General features: G+C 39.5%; 1 protein-coding gene across 1 annotated transcript in view; it reads right to left on the bottom strand.

Moving 5' to 3' along the window:
• The window catches only part of LOC104947373 (contactin-4-like), a gene marked incomplete at its 5' end in the record, with an annotated part of 39254 nt that overhangs the window by 8646 nt on the left and 5156 nt on the right, over positions 1–25452 (bottom strand). Inside the window, 12 exons of the mRNA XM_010773375.1 lie at positions 1234–1346; positions 2067–2253; positions 2517–2632; positions 2978–3212; positions 3657–3727; positions 4832–4981; positions 5181–5339; positions 6242–6359; positions 9051–9226; positions 11642–11769; positions 18101–18251; positions 20916–21048. Coding sequence (XP_010771677.1) covers positions 1234–1346; positions 2067–2253; positions 2517–2632; positions 2978–3212; positions 3657–3727; positions 4832–4981; positions 5181–5339; positions 6242–6359; positions 9051–9226; positions 11642–11769; positions 18101–18251; positions 20916–21048 — 1737 coding nt within the window. The remainder of the gene's footprint in view (positions 1–1233; positions 1347–2066; positions 2254–2516; positions 2633–2977; positions 3213–3656; positions 3728–4831; positions 4982–5180; positions 5340–6241; positions 6360–9050; positions 9227–11641; positions 11770–18100; positions 18252–20915; positions 21049–25452) is intronic.

The following is a 25452-nucleotide window of genomic DNA, read 5'->3' on the forward strand; positions in this document are numbered from 1 at the left end:
CCTCCGGCTGACATTATGAATGTAAGCGTAGAGTAATCATAAATAACACGGGAGGGTCCGTTACAGTTTGTTTTCATCTGATTTCAATTAAACAAAGTCTTGGCTTTCAGAATATTAAACTTGTTTCGGCAAATTCAGATGATAAATACAACTTTGAAGCTTGTAACGGCATAATTACAAGCGGAGAACGGAGTAACTTAACGTCACAGCAGGCATAACAACAGCCGGTGTTTCTCGTGAGGGCTTTCCCCGGGAAACAAACGCAATACACACAAACGCAAAAAGACACAAACACACACACACGTATACACACACTCGCAAGCTTCCCCCAGACCAGTAATCCAAACGAAAATATCTTCCCTCCGTAGTATTTTGATCATTTGCTCCGCTAATAATCAATCAGATCGATGGATTCCAGAGAAGAGAAAACTTTGAAGGCCTTTTTCTCAAAATGTGACATATTTCGCTTAATATTTGGAGTACAAAAACAATCCTGATATCATTAGAAAGCTAGGAATATCCTCTTTCCAGCAGTTTATACAACTCAAAATGTGTCTTTGGGTCAATGCGATTGATTTCAATAGAGCAGGTCACATATGCCTATGGGGCCAGTGGCCGCCCCCTGCCATCAGGGCTGAGATGCCACTCTACAAGGAGCATCTCAACATCTTGGGCTGCCCTGAGAGGGGTGTCCCTGGAGACCATCTGCGCCGCATCTGGCCCATTCTCCAGGTTTTTATCGGGTTAATGTCGCCACTCCCCATCCTTTGGGCGTGGTCCTTTTGCCGAGCTCCGCTGCTTCCAATAGTGAGCAAGGGCTTGGATTCTTCATGACATGATTGGTATAAGTCATCCAGTGCTAAAGCACCGCCTCTGGCGGTCAGTATGGACGAAATCGAACGATAGTTACGTCTGTAACTACGGTTCTATGAGTCCCGGATGACCGACAGAGTATTCTGTCACTTAGAATTCTTGTGTGCTCGCGAGAAGATTCTGGGAACAGATCCTCTGACAACACCGGCAGATATTGCAGGTGTCAAGTGGGTCACAGGTGACTTTGTTGTTATTGGTACTCGAGCTGCGCATGAGTGCGATGGACATATCCAGTGCTAAAGCACCGCCTCTGGCGGTCATCCAGGACTCATAGAACCGTAGTTACAGACGTAACTATCGATTCAGCAAGTCGAGTTGAGGTGCTCTCTAATGGAGAAGTGTAAACTTTCCACTTCTTACCTTATATCCGGTGACTTCAGACTCATTCTCCAGAGCGTGCACTTGGTCCCACCTCAGGATGACCTTGGAGTTGGAAGTGTTCCACATGATTTTGAGAGGGGCTTGACTGGGTGCTGGAGGAGGACGAGGGGAGGAGGAGGGGGGTGAAAAACAACAACAAGCCACCTGGTCAATAAACAGTAAAGTCCAGAACCAACTCAGCATGAAGGAGAAAGCTCATTATCAGTTTATCATCCCACTGTTAGGAGTGAGCAGAGGAATGTGTGTGTGGAAGTGAGTGTACGAGTGTTTTCAAGGGGGAAGGTAGGGGAGACCGAAGATAAAAACAACGTGTAATACATACATTAAAATTGTGATAATAATTTACATTATAGGCCTATATGACCATAAGGTGCTACACATCTGTCAGGACCCTGTGAAGTGTTTTAAATTTCCTCCATGGAGCATTCTTTTGATAATGTGCCTGTTTGATTTGGACCTTATACTGTATGTAAGCACAAGCGACAGATGTATTTAACTAATGCTTATAGATAATATCTCATTGGGAAACGTCTCATCATTTTCAATTGTGGCCTGCATGTCAAACTGCAAACTAGTATTTGCCATGTCTACTAAATGAGTGGATAAACCAAAACCCTACACATGGTCCCTTTAAGGTGCTTTTGTGTAGTCAATATTCCCTATTTGAATTTAATTGGTAAAACATCATTCCTGAAATGAAACATACACAAAATAAACCATGAAGCTTTAGCCAGAGGGGATACAAATTCTCCATCCACAGAAAAAGCATAAAAAGACACAGTCAGGCCTTCCACTATGTTCAGAGTCCTTACGTGGTTTCTTGGTTGTGACATTGACTATGATGCTCTGTGGACCCACTCCGGCGCTGTTGTAGGCCCGCAGGGACATGTAATATGTACTGCTGCCCTCCAGATCTCTGATAAGTACTGACGTTTTATTCCCCACTGTCCTGATCACACTGGCTGTGTCCTGCTTCTGCCTCTCACCCCAGTACTGCAACTAAAAACACACGAAAAGCACACAGATTAACAGCTGGCATATGATTTTTTACTTCAAATATTCAGCTTTATTTGCACTGATGTGGACACGTAACCTGGAGGGCTTCATCATGCTCATATACTGTAGTTTACTTCATGAATGACTAATAATTTAGACACTAATGGAAAAAAGGTCCTCGCATTCTGATCCAATATATAATGCCACTAGCTGTTGGTACTGTCCACTGCATTGTACATTATTGTGTGGGCATGTGTTGGTTTGACCTCATAGCCCAGGATGCGTCTTCGGTTGTTGCTCCAGGCCAGCGGCCTCCAGGTGACCTCTACCTCGGACGCTGATACACTCCTCGCCCTCAGCCTGCCTGGAGCTCTGCTGGGCTCTGAAAGGAACAGAGGATGTTCAGGATGAGGAGAAAGACATGGATTCCTTACACCCACGTCCACAGAAAAGTCTTTACGAAAATACTGGAGCTCCATTAAATCCTTCCAAATGACTATGTGAGGAGGAGTGGGTCCTGGAAAGAATACATTACAGACCCTGAAAACTCACATATTGGTGACTTGATGTGCAATAATTTAAGTTAAAGTTCAGGAAATAGACCTATTTGGTTATGATTCACTTAAAAGTGTATGAGGCTTCTGTTCTGTAATCACTGGCATAGTATAAGTGTATTCCCATTGTTAAGTTAAGCCATGCGTTACTGAATAGTATTATTAGTTCACACCTTCCTCCGCCGAGTAGATGGTGGTCACCAGACTAAAAGGTCCTTCTCCCTTGTTGTTGTAAACCCCGACTTTGACTTGGTAAGGGGAGAAGGGGGGGATGCTGTCGTTCTTGAAGACGTATCTCGAGGCGTCGGGGGACGTGACAGCAGCCTGCATCCAGCCCTGAGCCCCCAGTGGGCGGAAAGCCACCACGTAGCCGAAGCCCGGCCCACTCTGGAGCTCCTCAGGAACGGGCTAAAGAGGCATGAGTCAGAGTGATGACTCAAGATGGCTGATCTTAAAGATATTAATACCTTAAAGAAATGCAGCTATGCACAGATTAGGGCACTTAGAGGAATTGTGCTGAGGGTGGTACTGGACTTGCAAGCCTTGCACAAATGTATTACTCTGTCTCTTTCAGAGCAGAGGTTATAGGGCTATTCATACACTCTGGGAAAAACATAATCATATGATGTCTTTCAGTTTTACTTAAACATAAATTAACAACCACATACACATGTTGTGTTTGATATCAATATTAATTTAAACAGCTTTATATCATATTTTTCATTTAGTGCATTTGAAACTGGTTTGTTTTTATATTAAAATGCATTAGAAAAATGTGGGGCAGTGGAGCAGATGACTCAAGTGCATTTTTATTAATTAATTAAAATGTTTTGTGTTTGAATACAAGTTTACCTCCCAAGTGATGACCAGCTCTGAGCGTCCTCCACCTCCTCCGTTCACTCTGCCAGGTGTCACCCGGGGAACTAACAAAGCAAACACAGTGTTAGAAGAACAAGTTTGTATATTCAAGTATCTGCGATATGCATTTTCAGTATTTAGTTGTTTATTTATAAATTGCAAGAATAAGGTACTGAACATGTCCACTTAAAGTCGCCAAAGATATTGTTTAAGAAAAATGATGGATTTTTCTTCCTTGTCAAAACCTGGCACATTAGATTGCCCCCAGTGCAACTCAACTGCAGACAGTTTGGTTAGTGATTCAGCTTTGGTATGCTACTAGTGGTTAATTTAGCTGCTAGCCTCAAGCAGAGATGAGGAGCAGGCTACAGAGGCCTGCTAAGCACACTTTGTTGGAACCCCACCACCCAAATATTTTCACCGTTTAAACATCAGTACAAGCTGTCACTGTCAAGTGACATCTCCTGCTGCAATTAAGGAAGAGGTGTCTACTGAACCAACAAAAAGCTTAGCACAATGTTGTTCACATATTCAGTAGTACTCCAAAACAGACTTTGAGTAAAATCTGTGAAATTTGCTTTGAATACAACAACTTAAAATCCAAACACATTATAAAACCATAAAGTACTGCCATGCATATAGTCTTTCAGTCACCATGAGAAAAGATATGTTTTTAACTTTTTATGTTTGTCCGTATAAATGTGTCTGTGTATACCTGAAGTTATGAATGAAAATTGTATATTTAGATTTTCTAATGAACACATTTGTGGTGGTTAATTTAATTGTACAATTCTCAGATAAAAGTATCTTTTTAATACAGTCCTTTGACATTCCTAAGATGTGTTGTGAGTTGCCTCATAATGTATCTATTATTGTATTTTTTCTAAGCACTGCCCTTAAGCAGACTTTTTTTCCTCTCTTCACACACACTGAGTTTCTGAGTGAAACTGCCGGGCATTAACATATTTATTGTGAATTTAATTCATTCATGTGTTGTGTGTCCTAAGGAAGCAAAGAATTCTCCGACATTCGCTGCTACAATAAAGTTATTTAAAGGGATTTAATTGCACTCCTGAAGTAGAAACTCTAAGGACACAATGGACGTGTCCATTGTGTCAAGCAATCTGAGTCAATGATGGCAGGAAAAGTAGGGAGCTTCTCATACGTACGCATTTCTTTGGTACGGGACTTTTTGGAGGGTTTGCTGGGCTCTCCTGTTCCTATGCTGTTGGTTGCCAGGACTCTGAACTCGTACTCCACCCAGGGACTCAACTCATTGACGGTGGATGACAGCTGCTTCCCCCCGAGAAGCTCAGGAACTGAGAGACATCACAGAACAACCTTTCATCAAAACCATGGAAGATCCGCCTATCAACATTAGCCAAGCTTGTGATGTGTTATTTACTGTCATTTCATGTGTGGTGTTTGAAAAGGATACCAGTCACACTACCCCTCACTCTTTTTTCAAATCTAATCACTACACACAACCTACACTCAGACAGATTGACAAAAGCCTACCGGTTGTTACGGCTTGCCACCCAAGAGAGAAGGGCGTTCTGGCCTGGATGGTGTAGCTGAGGATGGGGCTGTGGTTGTCCATCCCGGGACCCCAGGACACGGAGGCAGTGGTCTGCGTCATCGCAGTCACCTGACAGTCCACGGGGGGACTGGGGGGACCTGGAAGGAATTAATCACAGTTCACTCACTCAGGATGATATGTATTGTACAGATTAATGAAGACAAGAGGCAGAAGAGCAGGGATACAGAGTGGGAGAGCCATAATTAGACGAGATGTCACAGACTGATTAAAAAGAAAGCATTAGCACAGCTGCGAGTGCACTTTAACTAAAACCAAACTCACTGTTTAGTACACTGGTGGCATACAAGAATAAGTCAATTTAAGAGAGATACAACAATACAATGTTATTTCTTCTGAATAGATTTTATTGTTCTACAATCTAGGAAATAAAAAAGATCATAACATGCCCTCCAGCAGTGTTTCCCTGTGTAGCTGTGTTCAAGGCAAATCAGAGGAGTCAATAGACGATTAACAGCATAGAGAAGAAAAAAATACCTGAGTATATTTTCTATTGCAATAAATGTTATGTCTTTTTTTAATTTTTTTTTAATTGGGATGACTAGACCTTTTACTCTTTTCTAGAGACTAAAAGGTAGAGGTAAAATATCAATGTGCATCTGCATTATGGAGCATAGCTCGGCCATAAACTGTACCTCCAATATGCTAAATCTATAGACGTGCCATACATTAGCAAGTCATATTATGCTATTATTTTAAATCACAAAGAAACTGCATTTTCAATCTTTCACTCATTTTGTCATTTACAAAAGAGTAGTAATTGGGAGGTTAATTTGTTTTGCCCCTGCAGAGCAGTCAGCCATGGCGCATGTGTTTCATTTACAATGAACAAGAGTGACATTCTTGGCTAGCAGAGAGTTTGAAGTGGAAATGACCTTGCTAAATGTAGCTGGCATTGTGTGTGAAAACATTGTGATATAACTTCTTAGAGAACACCAATATGACTTTTTATTTTAACATGAAATGTGAGGGTCATCCTTACCTCTGACGACCACATCAGTGGCAATCGACACACTGTCCACCTTCGTTTGAACAGCACACGTGTATTTCCCAGCATGCCTCAATTGAATGTTGCGTATCATTATGTCACCAGCCGAGCGCTGTTGGTGTAGGAAAGTTAGGGGGGAAAAAAGTGCAATATAATTTAATTTCTTTTGACATTCAGTTCAGGGAAAAAGGTACAACACACACTCACAGGGACGAAGCAATTGACTCGAGTTTTCATAATCATTTATGAGGACAGTTTTTTTGTGGGGAATTGAAAAGCTTCCTTCAGCTGTATCCTTTTATCCCCTCTGATTCCATTTAATCTACAGACGACCATTCAATGCCAAATGCATTATTAGCTTTGAACTTTAAAGTTAGAACTAATGTTAAGTTGATTAACTTATCTACGAAAGTAAGGGTCTGTGAAACAGTATGAGTCCCGATAATTACTTTGATGTATAATCAGGGGCATTTTCTTGAGATAAAAACTCAGTAGCTGCGAGTCATTCACTCTTTGAAACTCTCTGCCTTCAATAAATTGAGATGGGATGGGTCACAGATGTCTGAATCTTAAAAAATAACTTCAAAGCATGCTTATTAAATCCAGACTTAACTACCTGCAAAATACAGTAATCATATATAGTGTGGCTTTTAGACTTAGAATAAACTAAAATTACCCACGTCAGGTTTGAATGCCTTCGTCAATCAGTCAAGTTGCCGGTTACATCCATGTTGTCAAAAATGTCACAATTTAATTATTTTATCCTGTTAGACATTGGTGTTAAGTCACACTGATCTTGACCTTTGTCCCCTAATTTCTAAGCAGTTTGAGTTCAAGGGGTAACTTGAGTGTCACATTTAGAAGTGAAATGTTGTTTGGAAAGCCAGCGCAGAGGTATACAAATTTAAATTATTTTTCTGTCCATTGCAGGTCAGGTCTGTATCAGCAGAGCAGTGCAATTGCTTTATGTGAAGGCTGACATGTCATGATTTATGTGGTGTTGGGTTTCTATGAGAAAAACTGAGCAAAATACAAAGATGTCTTTTTTTCCCCCTCAACTCTTCTGAAAATGCTGACCGCGTTTCGCTGGGGTTTGCCAAAGCATTCCTTCAGTCAGCCTTTTTTCTGCCCTTGATCTCAATTAATGTAATGTCAGACCAAAATATACAACATCTAATATTGTTAGGAACACTTTTTTTGTATTTGTTCTATTCTGTTGTTCTTAAAATGACCTTAAATTGCTGTTGGACGTTTATTTCAGATATACAATACTAGACCAACAATTTTAACAATCACAGCCCTTTCAATAGTGTGACTGGTGCAAAGAGCTATCTCTAATGAAGCAGCAAAGGTCTTAAAGGTCTTAAATCAAACAAGAGAGGAGTTTGTAGTCAACAGTGAGGTTGGTGTACATGTTGCTGGAGGCATACAGTTTTTATATTGTTCAACATATGCAGGATAAATAATATTCTCTACCAAGAAAAAATTTGCTGCAGGGTTTTTAACAACACTCCTCTGCGTCATAACTTCAATAGTTAATTTCGACATAACATATAATTGTGTAATGCAGAGCCATAATGCAGTGATCAAGGAACTTGTAGCTTGATTTAGCTTGTAGCTTAAGATATTAATGTTTGACTCATGTAGCTACTTAAAACATATCAGTCTACTTTGTGTTAAATCAAAAAGCATATTGTCAAATCAAACACTAGGGCTTATACATTTAGGTCAGTTAGAACTCACCACCGCTACATTAATAATGCCTTAATGCCAATGACTCACTGCTGTTGAATTTAACAAGCCTTATTCTCCTTGAGTCTACAGCAGGCTACATTGACAAAGAACAGCATTTCATTGTCTGCTTCAAAAGAAAAATATGAAAGTTGTTGTTTTGCTCACAACGTTTCCAAACAGATGAGGAAAGTTTAAGTAATGTGACCATTCTCCATCAATAGGTCAATGGTTTCTCCACCACAACGTGCCGCCGGGTTTGGTGCGGAGGAGTCAAGTGTTTAAATGAACTGCAGGGCTACACACGATTATAAAGCGCTTGTTGTTATAGTGCCGGTTACAAAAGAAGAAAAAAAAACACAACAAGAGGTGATAAGGAGGCCAAGACCTCATAACTGCTTTCCCTAATTAAAGGAGAAAAATGATCTGGTGTTAGATGATCAAATGAAATGCTTGGCTGAGCATTGCATAATGAATTCCTCGGTTGTTGCTTTTGTCAATGGAGGAGGTGTTATTAACAAGCAGAACAGGCAAACCTGTAGCCCTTATGATCACTCAAACAAAAAAAATCAAATCTGTAAAATTCATCATGCAGTGTTCAATACTTTGCCCATCAAAAGATAAAGCTGATATTAAGCTGTAGAGGAATGAGACGTACATGTTTTAACGATTGTAATAATTGAGTTCAAATAGCTCCTTTCCTTATGAGTTACTTAAAGCGATTGTATATGTCAAATGTTATATATGTATAGTAGAAAGTGGTTAAGTATATAAGCCCATTTTGAACATTACAAAGAGTGTAACAATTCAGATATGGCTTTGCGTTAAGAGAATCTTTACAGTCAAAATAATCAGCATATTCAAGTGGAAATTCATTGTGAAAAGTTTTTATCCTTAGAAATGTTACTTGGCCAACACAAAAAGCTGTTACTTTAAATATGTTCTAGTACATTGAAGACATCAAATGTAATTTAAACAAATCTACTCAAAAACGTCTAGGCTGCAACATTTCATATTTTCTTCATGTCTTAATGCTGAGCGACACAGAGACATAGAAGACTGTTGCACTTACCCCACCGATTTTCTCAAAAAACGCCCAGTGACTTCCAAAGTGGATGAGCTGCTCGTTGAAGAACCAGGTGAACTTGAGGTCCAGCGTGGGGTCATGTGACACCTGGCAGGGCAGCACGATGCTCTCACCCACGGTCACGTCCAGATGTCCTGCTGGACTGGTGATCGCCGTCGGCTCTGTGAACAGGGAGCACCGAGTCAGAAAGGTGGGGCATGTTAACAGAGCAGGTATAACTTATCCAGACTGTGCTGAATTTAAAGTTACCTTTTTTTTCTGTTCCCTGAACATTGAGAAATAATTGCAAAAACATGTCACACTCAAAAACAAACCCTGCCCTCTGCCAAATCCTGTCCCCGATGTTAAACAAACAAGATAAATTACTTTTGAGTCTGCCAGTGAGCTTATATTGCATTGCTTCCTTTGAGTTTCATAAATCAAAGTAGGGTCTAAAATATATCACTGAGCAACGACAGGGTAAAATAAACAAACAAAAGGAAAAACTCAACTATTACGGCAGGTCAGATCCGAGTATATCATTTTGCTCTGTTTGTGCCGAGACAAAAAGCCATCCTATTTCCTCCTCAGCGTGATGTGCATCAACATAATCTGTGGTGCGTCTCGGCTGGGTGTCTCATTCAACAGCGGTGTGATGCACAGAATATAGCTTAGGCCGAGATCCCACACAACAGACCACTGTGAATTATGCATGCATGTCATAAGCAACTAATGGACAGGCAAGCCAATGCAGCGTGTCAGAGGGAGTAAAGGTCTATATTCAGCTCTGTCAAAACAAGGCACATTGTTTTTCTCACACCGCCTAAGGAGAAGCGACTGGCCATGGCTGTGCATTTCAGGTGAGTTTATGGAAAGTTTGGCACCGGGGTTCAAAATAAGAGGGTGGAACTTTCTGCTTCCAATTGCTAAGCTGTCACGCTCATTTCCTGTTATGTAAATCACAAATTGGCTCCCTCGTTCCCGTCGGTTTGCTCCAACCGCACAGGGCGGCTTTCGTTCTGTGAACCTACAGAAGGACAGCTATGCAGGAATCATTTGCACCTCAGACACCAGGTGTAATACAATAACTGCAATTAATTAGGCCAGAGGATAACAAGGAGAGCTGTTCTCAGAACCCTGAAGACAGGGTACAACAATCAAACATTTAATTAAAAATAAATTGTAAAAAAGCTATTAACGTATTAATCTTTGAATGACATGAAATCTTTGAATGACATGAAATGTTTTGGCCAACAACTCTGTTTAAATACATGTAATAATTTGGTTGATGATTCATTTCTATTTAATAATATGCTAGAACGTTTTTCAGTTTTATTATCATTATCGTTTTAAATATATTTGTGTCTTGGATTTGTATAAAACTAAATACAAAGAGAACATTACCTTGGGCTCTGGGAATTTGTGATAACATTTAATAGACCAAACAATTAATCAAATGATTGAAAAAGAATGGACAACATCAGTATTAGTACCCTTAGCATTGTCAATTCATACAGTAGCCTCAAGGGTAAGAATTAGGTAACACATGGAGGCTAGGTTAATCTCAGAATTATACATTTTGCAGGAAGTCACTATGTCTTTTTTAAACCTTTTTCTGTAAAGTGCTTTGTTCTTTGAATTTGTACTTATATAGAGTACTGGAATATCAATACAAGTTTATTTTATACCTCTCACGAATACATACACATTATGTTTATACAGTACACTCTATTACAGCATTGGCTCTTGTAAATAGGCTGTGCGGGGAAGCAGGGGAGCGAAATTGGCCTTCAATGCAAGCCAATTTACAATTCAAAAAACCAGTGAAGAGGAATCACCGAAAGGCGTTTTAATAGAGCACTGTTGTTGACTCTGCTCTTTAGAAAGACCTGGAAAATTCATTGCACTGCAGAAGTGTGTGATTTGAATGGATTGAAATCTTAAACAAACCAAGCATGGCTATGAAACACCGAGCAAAGAAAGTATGAATTAAACATAGAGGCGCATGAATGCAATGAGCCTCATGTCTCGCTTCCTCCAGCCATCAATTAATTGTACTGTGTATCTGTCAGGTGAGTCTTTAGAACTGTGCTCCACTGTTTGTTCATCAAGTGCGCAGTGAGGGTCAGTGGGTTTAATTTTAAGTGCAGCACGGTCAGTCGTGTCTTGCAGCTCTTGTGCAGCGTGCCACATTTATTCCGTGTTCCGCCAAAATACTGACAGCTGTAAAAGACGTGTTAAGTTTGTTTTTAGAGATTGATCACAAAAACCTGCAGGAGTCCTGATGTTTAAACACATTAAATGTTTTAACACAAACAGTAACAACCAAACCCCATTCTTAAATGACAAAGAGCACACGTTTAGGTTTAATCTTTCCAAGTTTGGTGTTGATTTTATTGTATAGCTTGTGATCTTTTTTTAATAAATTGAGAATATTGCTGTATTATTTTCTCCATGTGTAGTGGAAGAGCTGTTGTTGCCAAGGAAACAGCTATTGGGTACAAAATAAACAATTTACAAGCAAAATCCAGCAGTCGTTCACAGTTAAACAAACAGGACTGATGTTTAAAGCCAAGTCAGGGAAAATAATACATCACCTTTCACCAAAAGGCTGCCAGCACTGCTCGCTACTCCAAACTGGTTTCTGGCCACACACGTGTAGATCCCAGCATCTATTTTTGTAACATTGGAAATCCGTAGGCTGCCATTATCCAAAACAGTAACTCTGTGGGTAAAAAATGTATACATATTAGGCCAATTAAAAGTTCACCAGTGTCGGGTTGAAAAAATCTTGGGTGGCTGTCATTTTATATATGGAATTATATATATATATATATTCACAGTGCATACAAATCTATTCTAAATGAGCACGTCCAGTGTCCTAAAGCATTTCCACTTTAGCCTGGAGTTTATCTCAGTGAAATTTAATTGGCTCTCTGTGCTTTGGCGTGACGCAAGGAGAAGCTCAGAGAGAAGAGTTACGATTTGATTTCTCGGCACTGAGTTGCAGGATCAGTTTATGAGAGGAAGTCTCATTTTGAGTTCACATACTTATGCTGTATTAGCCTTAGTTATGTCAGAAATATTGCTTCAGCAGATAGAAATACATACAAATGAAATAGGAACATGATATGCTTTATAACTGTGCTATTATCTGAGAATTGTCAGACTGTACGCTGTATAATGTGCATTTGCTGTAAGGTGATCCTTTTAATAGGGTAAGTGTGGGTACATGCATTTTTAAGGAGAGCTGCAACATTATTTGACTGAAGTATTATTCTATGGATCTAAAAGAAAATCAGCAATTCTTTTTGATAGTAATGAATAATTGTTGCTCTTTTTTTAATGATACAAATGTATCTTCTCTGTATCTGTGTCTGAGCTTGGGATGGACATATCTTTTCATATTATTTTGAAATTTTTGTTAACTTTTCAGTGAATTAAATAATCCACAAAATTATCTGCAGATATATCAATATTAAAATAAATTCTACCTTAAACAGAGGCAAGAAAAAACAGGGGCCAGAACTAAAAATGGTAAAACTAAGTTTAACTGAGTTGCAGCAGAAAATAATATATTTTTTAGAACAGCACCGAGTCATTTAGTTCATAGTAAAATAAAGTTCATACTGTACATAATGACATGCAATGACTGCAAGAAGTAAACAGAATCATAAAAACAACTACTGTGATCCAACCTAGCCAATAATTGGATTTAATCCAATGGACTCTTGTATATGTCAGTGAAATTTCACCAGCAGGGTCACAAATTCGTCCCGCCTGGTTGTGTGGTAATAAATTGAACCTCTATGACAGATTGCACCAGCGGGTCCAAATTACAAAGTCTCTCATTTCATCTGTGTCATCAGTCAAGCCTGACAGATCTCCTCTGACAGAGCGCGTACTGCTTCTACTTCGGCAGCCAACAAGGTGCTTGAGTGATAGGTCAGCAGCAAGGCACTGCTTGAATAAAGCCTAGAGTACATGCATTTCCAATCGCTCTGTTTTCGCCTTTAGATTTCCTCATCTATTGTTTAATCTCACAGAGACAATATGAATTCATACACAAGTTCAGTTTTTCTAATTTCACTCATTTTAACTACAAATGAAAAGTGATAAAGAATGTGTTCCTTTCTTTTGAATCCTGGCAGGGCAACTAGAGCTGTACAACTGTACAAAATAAACTGTTAGTCCCTAAAAGCAATCAAGTCCTTGAATACAGTACGTGAAAACCTTTGCACAAAACCATGTAGGCAAAAATACATAATTACATTTTTGTTTGCACTTCTGAAAGAAGAACAATTTTTAAATTGAAGTTATTTGGTGAGATCCACACAAGCATTGGAAAACTGAACATTTTATAAAAGTGAAATGAATGGCAGGTTCACAGGTGATTGAAGCATACAAAAGTGCTTTGACAAATTCTAGTTACAAGGTATGGCAGAAAGACATTTCCCTGCATTAGTGAAATACTGGGCACATCCTGTGTCAATTAAAAACTGAAAGGATTTATTCATGCCACAGAACCATTCATTTCAAACCCTTACTTCATCAAAAATCATCAAACATTCAGTTATAATGTATTACAACACCATTCATTTGTAATATGTACTGACCATGCTTGATCCTTTTGTCTTTCCTGTTATCAAAGCATTTCAGCTAGTTTAGAAAACACATATTTTCTTGTTCTTTTTTTTTTTAACTCTGTAATTGCACGTAATCCATCACATCCCGTAAAAACAGCGTGACTGAAGTTCTCGTTCAATTCCTGCATTCCGGAGTTTCACAGTTTCCTAGTGCTTCTATCAGTAGTATTTGCTTTTTTACCCCTTATCTTGTTTTTCAAATCAAACTGAAAAAATACTGATTAAATATACATCTTCCAATAAAGGAGATTACTGTCTGTTAATCCGACTCATTTAGGTGAGGTGTAGGTGTCTTAATGTGGCTTCTCAGTCAACCTCAATGTCTTGAGATATTATGAAAAAGATCCTATTGAAACAAAGATAAGGTTTTCCTGATATTTATTTGTTAAAAACACTTTTATTTTGGGGTATACAATGAAGAAATCAGATTTCTTCATGTGACTTCTTGTGGTGTCACAATTTTGAAGACTTTAATTATTTGATGTTAGAAGTATGTAAAACCTTTTGACAGCTAGAAGGAAAATAGATTTAATAAGTATTTTCAGTTGAGGGGCGGAATTTGAAAATCTGTTTACATAAAAAGGTATTTACAGATAAATGATACCTTATGTACATTATGTACCAGAAAGGGTGCACTTACAATAAGAACAAAACAACAAAATCAATAAAGTGTGAATAAACCTCACTGATTCTCACTGAATACACTGAATATCGGTGTGACTGTACATCTCTAGAATATTCCATAATAGTAGAGGCAGGCTAGCTGTTACAGAAGTAACACTCAGCCTCTATCAGCTCTGATCTCCCTAGAGAGGGCATGGAGAACATATCCCTGCAGGGATCAATAAAATGTCACCATTTTAAAAATGAATTCCCTTGAGCCAACAAAACAGCCACTGCTTGTCGTACTTAATAAGTAAGTATTAATTTGGCCTGGTGTTATCAGTTTTTACAAACAAGCAATAACCATTAAGCCTCATGTGCACAGATGAATATTTCATGATGTGAAACAGTTGTTACACTTACTGATGCCACAGTTTAACAGACAACGGGAGGATATTTATTATCATTGCCATGTGTCGGGTTTCTTGTCTTTAATAGTCATTTTGTCAAAGAAAGAAACTCCAACCATGGTAAACATTCAATGCTTGTGAGAGAAATGTGTTATTGACGTTTTGATAGATGCGATACACAAAGAGCTTCACCTCTTTTACAAAGTCAAGCTAAGGTAGAACATCTATCAATAGTTCATTTCTTCAGGGCAGAATAGTATTGCCAATTTGGTCAAATTATATCCCAGCAATCTTTGATACTGCCTTTCAATTGTGGTTGTAGAACAATTACCAGAGCACACTTTCTCCTTAGAAATTAAATACCTACTTGATGAATGACTTGCCCTGCAAATCCTTACTATAAGCTCCCATCTTATCTTCTGAACTGCACAACAGTGTAATAGGGTTGAGCCGGTGTTTCAAACATAACAGGTTTTAAAGATGAACTTGAACGCTCCTTTCTAAAAGCTCCCTTGAAGGCGGCCTGGACCTCCCAAAATGATCAAAAACTACTTGCTTGGCCTTAAAGGCTTGAAGAATTAAACTACATTAGCTTTATTCCACAGTGCCCATTCCCCGCGCAGCCGGAGGTATTTCCTCCTGACTGAACCGAGGGCCTTCCTTTGTAATGGACTATAACAAAGAGTTATGGATATGAGATGTCACAGGGATAAGATTTGCCATTAAACTGTGCAGTAGCCTATGTCCAGCTTTCTCCTCGCCAAAGCTACAATGGGACATAGCATGATAAAGATGTAAGGTGCATTATCCGTCTGAAATGCTTCCACTCTGTCGCCTTTTCTCTTAAAGGTTGCCCTGCAGCAATTAAGGTATAGGGGAAATCTGTGGCGTACATAAAACTAGAGCAGTGTGATATAGCAAACAGGCACTTTACCTCAACCTTATTGGCCGGTGTTAAAGTGAGCTACTGGTTCTAATCTAAAAGCCTGCTCTGCCTCTCCGCGGTGCAACAAAAAACTAAAAGGCTGTAAATGAAAAACATTATTTTAACCGCTTAAGAAGGATTGCATAATTAACTCAGTATATTACCGGGAACATGCAGTATTCTGGAGGACTGCTTATTTCATTCCAAAGCAATGAACCTTCTGTATTGGCAACACATCCGGTAAAGCTTAAGCTGTTTTAGTAGCAGGATTATAATTGCATTCCCATTACATGATGAAGCAATACATATCATTTAGCTAACAATCTTAAACACAGTGGTTCAATCTAAAGGTAATATTCCTGAGAGCTATTTCCTATATCCCCTTTTACAATTGCTGGAAGTGGTCAGCAGTAAAATTGAATTAGGGTAAGCCCTTTATAGTTAACCTTATAGTTTCCTGCATAAGTGCACAGCAACCGTTATATCTTGTTACACATACCTGGGATATGAGCTGATATAGGTATCACTACAACTTGATTTCATTAAGTAATGAGATCCTGCTTTGTTCTTAGTTTGTTGGTGTAGTTAGTTCTCCCCTGCTCCAGATCCTTGAAAAACATTATCCCTAGAAGATTAGAAGGAATTATGGGTATTTTAGTTGAGCCAGTGGGATGGATTAGTGTTGTGCCGCCGCTTTAATGGCATTGGTAGCAGCTTCATTTCGATATGGCGGAAAGTAAATGCTAACGAGCCAGGACCAGGGGAATAGGTTGTTGAGAGATGCTGCAATAATGTCAAAGCAGAACATCTTGCACACAGCTCACTCTCTTCAGGGCAAGGCTGTAACGTCAAATCTCAAATGGGAAATATCGCCTTTATGGGCGCGATTGATATTGCGGTATGGATACATTTGACCTCCAATTCTTAAGAGGATAGGAAATCTGCAAGCTTGTTCAAACATTTAGCAACACATACTCTTGTTGCTGATTGTGCTGCTCCCCCTCAAATAAAACATATCTCTCCTCTAACGGAAATGCCTCGGCCTGGCATCTGTACTAACAATTAGATCGCAACTTTGGTTTCCTAAACATAGCATCTGACAGGGGGAGGCGAGAGATGAGTAAGCCTGGTGCTCTCCCACTGTGGTGGGAATGGATATACCAGAGGTTGGGTGTGGAAAAGCTGCTGAGCCAGTTGAACAATTAATCCCATATCAAATGAGGAGTCCGGACCCCCACTACGTCACCACATGTGCCAGCAGGTGTGCTTTGTCTCCTGCTGTTATGTTCCTGAACACAATAAAGATGTTCTCAAACAGAAAGCGGAAATGAATGCATCAGTGGAGCTATTTGTGTCGACTGCACTGGGTTTTAGACAATGAGATGTTTTGAAATGCACACCTGAGAGTTTACACTTTCCAAAAAAAGTATAATATCTCTCCCTAACAGAGCAACAATTAAAAGTGTACCAGCACATCAGGGTGTTCTCACTGCTTACAATTTAATTGTGTTGAATTTTTCCCGCTAAAAACTATAACAGTGCAAATATCATCAAAAGGTGACATTTCAGAAAATGGAGACGAAGAAGTATCCAGTATATTTCCTGTAATTGGCTGTTTATGCAGGTGAAACAAGGAAAACACACGTCGAATTCCCTTCGAGCAATGAAAAATGAAATGAAGGCCATGTTGTTTGACGCTGCATGCTACAATAACTGCGTTCTCCCTGATTGCTGCCATGTGAGGAGAAACTGTATGAACCCTGATCAATCACTGACATTTTAAACCCTAGTGCTGCCTCGACCAGCGTTTTATCTTCAGGGGAAGGGTTATTTTTTCCTTGCCTGATTAACATTTGTTTGTACCTTTTCTTCTCCTCTCCAGTACACAGAGGTATTGTATTGATCTGCACTTAACCTGATTTCTAATAAAACAAGGTGTCCAGCTAGTTCCCCTGATGGCATCGCCACTATCACACAGTTACTGTATGTATGTTCTTCAGCGGCCAGCCATTGATCAGTCCTTTTGGGGGATTTCACCTGCTTCTTCCCTGTCTCGATGGTAGCCGGGATCATAGTCCGCCTCGTGCTCTAATGACCCTTCAGGCCTTACGTGCTGCTAATGAGCTGATGGATCAGTGCATCGATCCAAGTGCCGCAGTCTAGAAACAGCCAATTACCTCAAGTAAACAGTGCAGAAACCAGCTCTGAGCACAGCCGGGAGAAAAAGAGGACAATGGAGTTGAAGGAAGGAATACAGATAGGAGGGGGAAAAGTGGCGAAGTGCAGGACGTGTTATGCAATTCAAATTGTATTGTGTCACAATGTTCCTTGCAGTTTGTCACCATGAATACAAAATAGGACAAAATAAATAACAAGTCGATGAAATACGATTCTGCAAGTAAAGCAGACAAACTAAACAATTGGGATCCGGCACACAATGCACTCACTGCTCTGCAGGAAAACAACTGGTACCTGTGACTCTCTCTAAGGGCTTCTTTCCCCTTCCTCCATGAAATGACACCCCGAGGAGACATCCTGGGCCTGCATTCGATCAGAACGTCGCCGCCTTGTCGGGCCAAAGTCTGGGCCTTCAACAAGTTCTGGGAGAAGTCTGGAGCGATGGCTGATAGGAAAAGAGAGAAGGAAGGGCTGTAAGTATTGTCGGAGAGGCAGGAGGGAAAGAGAAAACAGAGCTGAGGTTTAATTCACTGTCGGAGAAGAGATAGGAGCAAAGGGAGTAGAGCTATTGAGGAAATGAGAGTGGAGGAGCTTTCTAAAAACATGCAGGTCACTCCATCCATTAGGTAGGTCAGCTCTCACATCCTTTTCTTTGTACACACATATACACACACGCACACAGACAGGCACACACAACTGCAGGAGAACAGACATGGTGCATCATAATAAGAACATTTGAAAGAAGGTGTTTTTTTTTCGATTCCATGAATTTTCCCTAGAAGGACATTATGCATTAAGAATTAAGCTGTGAGGCTCCTAAGCAAAAACGAGAGAATGTAAAACAAGAGGGAGGCTTTGTTGCTGCTCCTTTAGACCTTAATTACTAAGGCGCCGTCGTCTGGAGCTGTTTTGTATGCGCAGCGACTCAGCAGAAAGCTCTTCAAAGTGAACACAGCCTGGCGCCAGCGACATGGCTCAGCACCTGCCAGGGCATGAGGGTGCACGTGCATCCACAGCAATACACTGATATACAGTATGTATGTATTTATGCGTCCATTGCCTATTTCTTGACAGAAGTGTGAATTTACAGTGTATCCTATAAGATCACAACATATATGTGTTGCTCTTCTCTTCTCATAACATGGGCAGCTTTCATACAAACTCATATCCTAAAGCAAGAGATGGAGGATATACAGTTGCAATGAAATCCCTTTGTCCTGATAAAATAAAACAGGTAACAAGGTACAGAAAACTGTAAACTGATCCTTTAGTCTGTAGGTGGACCATGTAGACAAAGCTAGACATGTATCTACTATTTCTTGTTTTAGAGTTATATTCTCACTCCTGCATGATAAAGAGAAAAATACCCAGATATCAGAATAGTGGGACATGAAAGGATTACAGATTACATTTTTGTTATGTCAATTACAGAAGTATAGAAGTACTAAAGATATATATCAAAGTTGAAGTCTGTCGTTTGACTATTCTATTTCATCAGTCAGTTTACTTGATTAGGCGATCACCAAAAAAATTATCACAACAAGTATTGCAATCAATACTTAATATTCATATCCACAAAATGTTCTTTTACAGTTTCAACATTGCTTCCATACATTCAGTTACTTTGTGTCCAGCTGCCAATCAGAGTTATGTATGTTTCTAAACACTACCATCGACAGCTGCTGTGTCAGAAAGTGTTTTTGACAGAGAGGTAATACTTGTCAAACTGTCTCAGCAAAGTGCTGTGAGTGCTCTACAAGGATATAAAACAAAAGGGCTTTTCTCCATCACCTGGTTATATAAAATGAATCAAAAACGGTTTGAAAGGAAATGTTTGCACTTTATTTTTAAGAGATTATTGACCACATGTAAAAGTTAAATTGAGAGACACACAATCACAACTCAAGTCTGGTCTGGTCTAAGATATTTATATGCTCCTTTATGTTACCTTTGTCTGTTTGTCCGACCATCTGTTAAATGTTTGATATGTATTAAGCCTGAAAAACCTCCAAAGTTGAACTGCCTTTTTACCTTAACTCTACATGCTGTGTGTTAGCTTCAGAGTTTAACTTCCATAATATGAGTTTTGTTCCTTTCATCATCCTCGCTGACACTGTTGTTTCTGGTCTTTATAACTCTAACTAGTTACATTGCATCTACATATAAAATAAATGTAATTTCCTTTCCAAAAGTCATTGAAACTTGAAGGACCTTGACTGGGGTTGGGCTTTTCCTGGTGTCATTTTCTGTACTGTGGCCACAAAAGCATTTTATGTAAAGTAAATGTATGTTATTTAAAATGTTTATATTTTTTAAAAGCAAATCGTGACAATGAAAAAGTTAAATTAAATAATTAGTGCAAGAAAAAACAACACAGGCATGGTTACCTTCCATTGCAGTCAACATGACCAGCTGACGTTAGAGAAACCATATCTCCAGTCAAGATAATCAAATCTATTGTAACATATAGTAATATAGCATAGTAATCTATTGTACATTTACCACTGACTATAGTCGTTTGAGAAAAATAACAACCAGGAGATTTTATTAAATAAAATAACAAAAACATTATACATTTTAAGTAAATCCCATCTCAGTGCACATAACTGCTCCCCCTGAATAAACGTAATTACGAAGGCAGAACTACAGTAGGGCGCACTTTTGGGCAAGCTACTGGCAAAAGAACTGTTGACACGAATGCTTCATCCTCAGTCTGCTCAACACAGAGGAAGCAGAAACAAATGAAACAGAAATGGGTGGTTAAGTTTGTCTTTCATTTGTACTTTACAGCCTTTTTTTGGCAGACTGACAAAAAAAGAGACCGGGGAAAAAGTTTTTGTAAAATAATCTTGGTGTTACAACTAGCAAAGTTGCTGGGAAGAAATAGAACGTTTAGCAAACGTTCTGCCAATATGACTGTGGGTGGAGGAGATATGGTCTTCAAATTTAGACCTTTAATTATAGAGCCCACGTGGCTGACTGGTACAGTATCTATTTTGGCAGGTTTAGCAAATGTATAATTTTGCCATTTTTGAGTGTCTATAATGAAGCATCTAGGAAAACTCCCCATTTTAGACAAATCAACAAAGTCTTGTGTGTTTGGCCTTACCTACGACTCGGAGCTCAGCGTTGGTGAAGATTCGGCCGTGCTTGTTCTCCGCCACACACTGATACATGCCGATGTCAGCCAGATTCAAGCTGCTGATCGTCAGCACTCCGTTATTCGCCTGGACCCTATCGTGCTAGAGAAATACACACACACAAACATTTAGCTAACCTGACAACAAACAGTAAACAGGTTTAGACAAGGTGAACAGTCAGCGAGTGGTTGCCTCTAGTGCAAAAATATCTCCAGTACATCCCAGGCTTTACATCAAATCAGATCCCATGTGCGGGGACTTTTGTTAGTTTAACCCCATAGGTAATGCATTTGAAATGAAAAAACTCAGCTGCATTTATTGATTTTTGTTAGGCCCCTCGGGAAAGAGGAGCACATTTCTTTGGTTGAAAATCGTACACCTGATGTGTTACTACACAAGATTATGAACCTGTTTTATGTCTAACATATTTTCATAAACACCTATTTGTACATGCAACACACTTTAACTAAGAGTAGTTTTTAGATCTAGATCCCATGTTCACCATTTATGAATATATGGTGTCCAAAAAAATCCTTAAAAAATATATAAGGGTCTCCGGCTAGTCACTATTCGTGTCTACCTGCTGTTGCGGTAGTGAGCAGTGGATTATTTTTCACATGCAGTAATTGGATCCATTGTTAATATTAAGCAATACAAAAGGACAGAAGTTTTCGGCATTCTGTGAAAAAAAGGTGGGTAAATTATTAGAGCTTCTGAACATACACTTTAGAGGTTAAAGTAACAGGCCACAAATTCGCATGAGCTATCCGGGCCATTAAAATGCCTTCGCAGAGACCTCAGTGGATCATCCCTTAGCAAATCTGACATTAATCCCTGAGAGGACTGACACCTGTTTATATAACAATACCATTATGCAAACAGAACACAGTATGAGCACGCTAGAGTCACAGTTTTCTTGTATACAGTACAGGATCATTTCAATTCCACAAAATATTATCTGTTTTAGTTCCCTCTAATTATATGTCTATCTAAAGCCTTGCGATGTAACTCTCATTTCATTATATTGTATTAAACATCCAGCTGTAAGTGTTAATTTTCACCCGTTTATGATGTTTCCAGGAATATCGGAGCAAGTAAAGAGGTTACGCACATGTTGACTTCTTTTATAAAATAAATAAATTCTTATTTTCAATAGCTGTAGCTTATTATTTTTCAATAAAAGTTGTCAAGAGCAGCATTTGGAGGATGTTCCTTAATTAAAACTAACCTAACATCCAAGGTTAATACAGGATAGTATTTTGAAGTACAACTATTAAACATAGCACATCTTCAAACTCCATAAATCGTATTTTGTTGTCTTTCTCTTTGAATAAAAAATGTATAAAAAGCTTATAAACACTTGTTTTATCATAACAGTGTCATATAGTATGTGTTAATATGGGAATGCTGGACTAAAACAGCTTTGAGGTGGGTAATTAGGGTTATATATGGACATTTTAAGTACCATGATGCAAACTGTGTTCATGCTGAAGAATGGCCTGATCTAAATCTAGCTTCAGCCAGTGTTTTTTTCTCCTCAGGGGGGTTGATAATTGAAACACTGCTAATTTTCTGTGGTCTTAATAGGCCCGCAGTGACTAGATGTAACCCCCCTCTGCTTAACATAGCACTAAGACATTATCAAACGATGGTTAGAATCAAACCACGGAGGAATTAGTTAGGATGAGGCTGAAGCACGTCGTCTATTTAATACTCTACTAAGTCTCATAGAATGTAAGGTGGCCGAGTGAAAAAAATGATAGTGTTTGTTTAAAAATATAAAACGCCTACACATCGAGTACAGAGAGTAATTACAGCACCAGAAAGTTCCTCTCTTCCGTTTTCTCTTTTGACCTTTACAAGGATTTGCACTTCATTCTGCTCCCTTTTTTATAGTTGTGTCAATTTGAGTGTGGCAGCACTCATTGTTCCTGCCCTTGATCTTTCCTATTGAGTGTAGCCAGACCTTTTAATGTCACTGACAAAGTAGTCCAGAGGGTCCTGCCGCCATTCTGTCTGTCGTCTGCAATCATTACAGCACTGCCACTTGAAAAGACAAGGACTGTCCCTTAGCATCAGTCAGGGACACTGCTGAGGACATACAAAAAGGGCTCTCTCTGAGGCCAAGTCTCACGATGGACACACGGCTGACCTGGCGCTAAATCCACCACCAGAGGGGGTCCTGGGTGAGGATGGATGCAGCCGTTTCCAAGTGGGACTAAAATAAGTCCCCAGGTTTTTGGCTGAGACTGGGTGCTTATATGCAAGGGATGAAAGAGAGTGAAAGAAAGAGAGAGAAAGAGAGAGAGAGACATGGCGAATGGATGATAGATGGTCCTTTTTAGGTTACACAGTGCAAGGGCCCAGGGGGAGAAAGAGATGAAAGAGATCTGTGTAAGTGCATGGATTGGTGCCACACTGTGCTGTTCTGTACCCAGTGCCCTGTTAAAAGACCCTGAGAGACTCAGTGGTGGCTCTTTCACTGGAGACAAATTGCAGCATTCGTCTGCTTCATGCTTATCATTAATTATGCTTGACTCTACTCTGATACCAGCACTGTTTCCACTTGAGCTGTGAAAAGGCAAAACCTGGGCGCTTTGTTTGATGCCAGTGAGGTACCGATCCCTTTCCTGATTGCAGTAGCTGCACTGAATGCAAGCTACACAAACAGCTTCTCCTGAGAAGGCAGCTCCCTGACTTTAGAGGTCGAAAGGTAGACAAATCTCAAACACACACACTCGTGTATGTAAGGGGAGTTGGTGGCGGAGTGGAAAAACACAAGCGTGAGTGGGTCCTTGTTTCACCGGGATGACATTTTGAAGTGACAGCCCTCCTCTGCGCCATTTAATTCCCTTGGAGGGAAAAGTGGGAGGGTAAAGCTTGAAAGAGAGCGTAAGAAAGAGAAAGCGAGCACCAGAGATGCTGAGATAAAGCGAGAGAGAGGGAGAGGAGGACTGATCCATTCTAATGAGGAATAACAAATGGCCCTCTTGGCCTTCCTCTCCTTCTCCCTCTCTTTCTCTACATCTCTGACCTTTGGGTTTGGAAATTGATTTACTGTTGCCGCTGTTGATGGTGGCATTTTGAAAATGGTAACACCCCACCTCATTAATATAGCCACATGTACAGAGAATATGTTACCTTGGCCAACCGCCAAAGGAATTTTCTTATAATTTTATTTAAAAATCAATACTGGAGACGCACAGGTGGAGTGATAAGTGTTTTCCGTGGTTAAGGATGTGTGGCGAATAGAGGAAGTGACCTGTGTCACCGAACTGCCACAAATGACAGAGAGAAGACATGTTCATGACAATGAAGCCTATTTATGCAGATTACAATTGGACTTGCTGAAGATACAGAATTTGTAGATAACTACTTCTGCTATGTGCCATAATGGGAAGCTGTGTAATCTTCTTCTCTGCGTGTTCATTGTGATTCAGCTCTTTAATTAAAATGCTCCAGTTTAGGAATATTATCACAGCTCTCAATTAACGTTACAGAAAACTAAACCCACCTGGCTTCTTTAAGACATGTCCAGAGAAACAGTCTGGTTTTGGGCTCATTACCCAAGCCAAACACTGACGCTCTCCGCGGCTGTGACTCACTAGAGCCGTTCTTTTTTGGCAAAAAGCACACTCACTCCAGTAGCATAATAACAAAAAAACAAGGCAAATTGCCCAAATTTGAATTGTATTTTGGACGATAAGGCATTTTCACTCTACACGGAGAGAAGAGACTTAATGATAAAATTGAGAGAGCAGATAGGAAGGATTGAGAAATAAATTGTTGAATCCCTTGATGATGACAGGCAGTAAATGGCATCACTTTGGCTTCTTTGCAAAACACATACAAACAACCTCCCCCAACACATACACACACATTTTAATGCCAGAATTAGTTACAAGCAAATACAGCCATTTCAGAGTGGCATGTTCTTGCCAAGTACGAGTCTGTGAGTTGAAACCATTATGAGCTCCTCAGCAGAATGAATCCTGCAAAGAGTGCAGTGACACACAGTGCATCCTTTAAATAAGATGATGCTGAATGTACTGTAATCTGATCATCTTTCATCCTACACATAACATTATGTTTATCTCTGTCGACTCAATTGCCTAGGCCCTAGGGGCTGTAATGAAAAAATATATATTGACTCTCCCCTCACGATAACAATACCGGTTTATAATTCAAGACTGTCAGAGTGAGCCTGGCTTTAGCTGTTTATATGTGTTTGTTATCGAAAGGATGTCACACCCCTTCATTAAATGTTGTTTAGATTTAAGTCGTAGAGCACAAATAAATAATGTTCTTATATATCTATTTTGCCACGCTTAGGTCTGAGGTATAATTAAAATATAGACGCATATTCAAAGTAGGGTGTTACCTTGGTTGGTTATTGGCTAATGGTTACACAAGCCAAAAAACTTTCTGACATCATAAAGTGAATGGATAAATGGATCAGGACAAAAAGAGAGCGAATCTTTTTTCCTGAAACTTTCAGAATCTCTT

This window comes from Notothenia coriiceps, unplaced genomic scaffold, assembly GCF_000735185.1.
Source record: "Notothenia coriiceps isolate Sejong01 unplaced genomic scaffold, NC01 NC01_scaffold00012473, whole genome shotgun sequence".
NCBI lineage: Eukaryota > Metazoa > Chordata > Actinopteri > Perciformes > Nototheniidae > Notothenia > Notothenia coriiceps.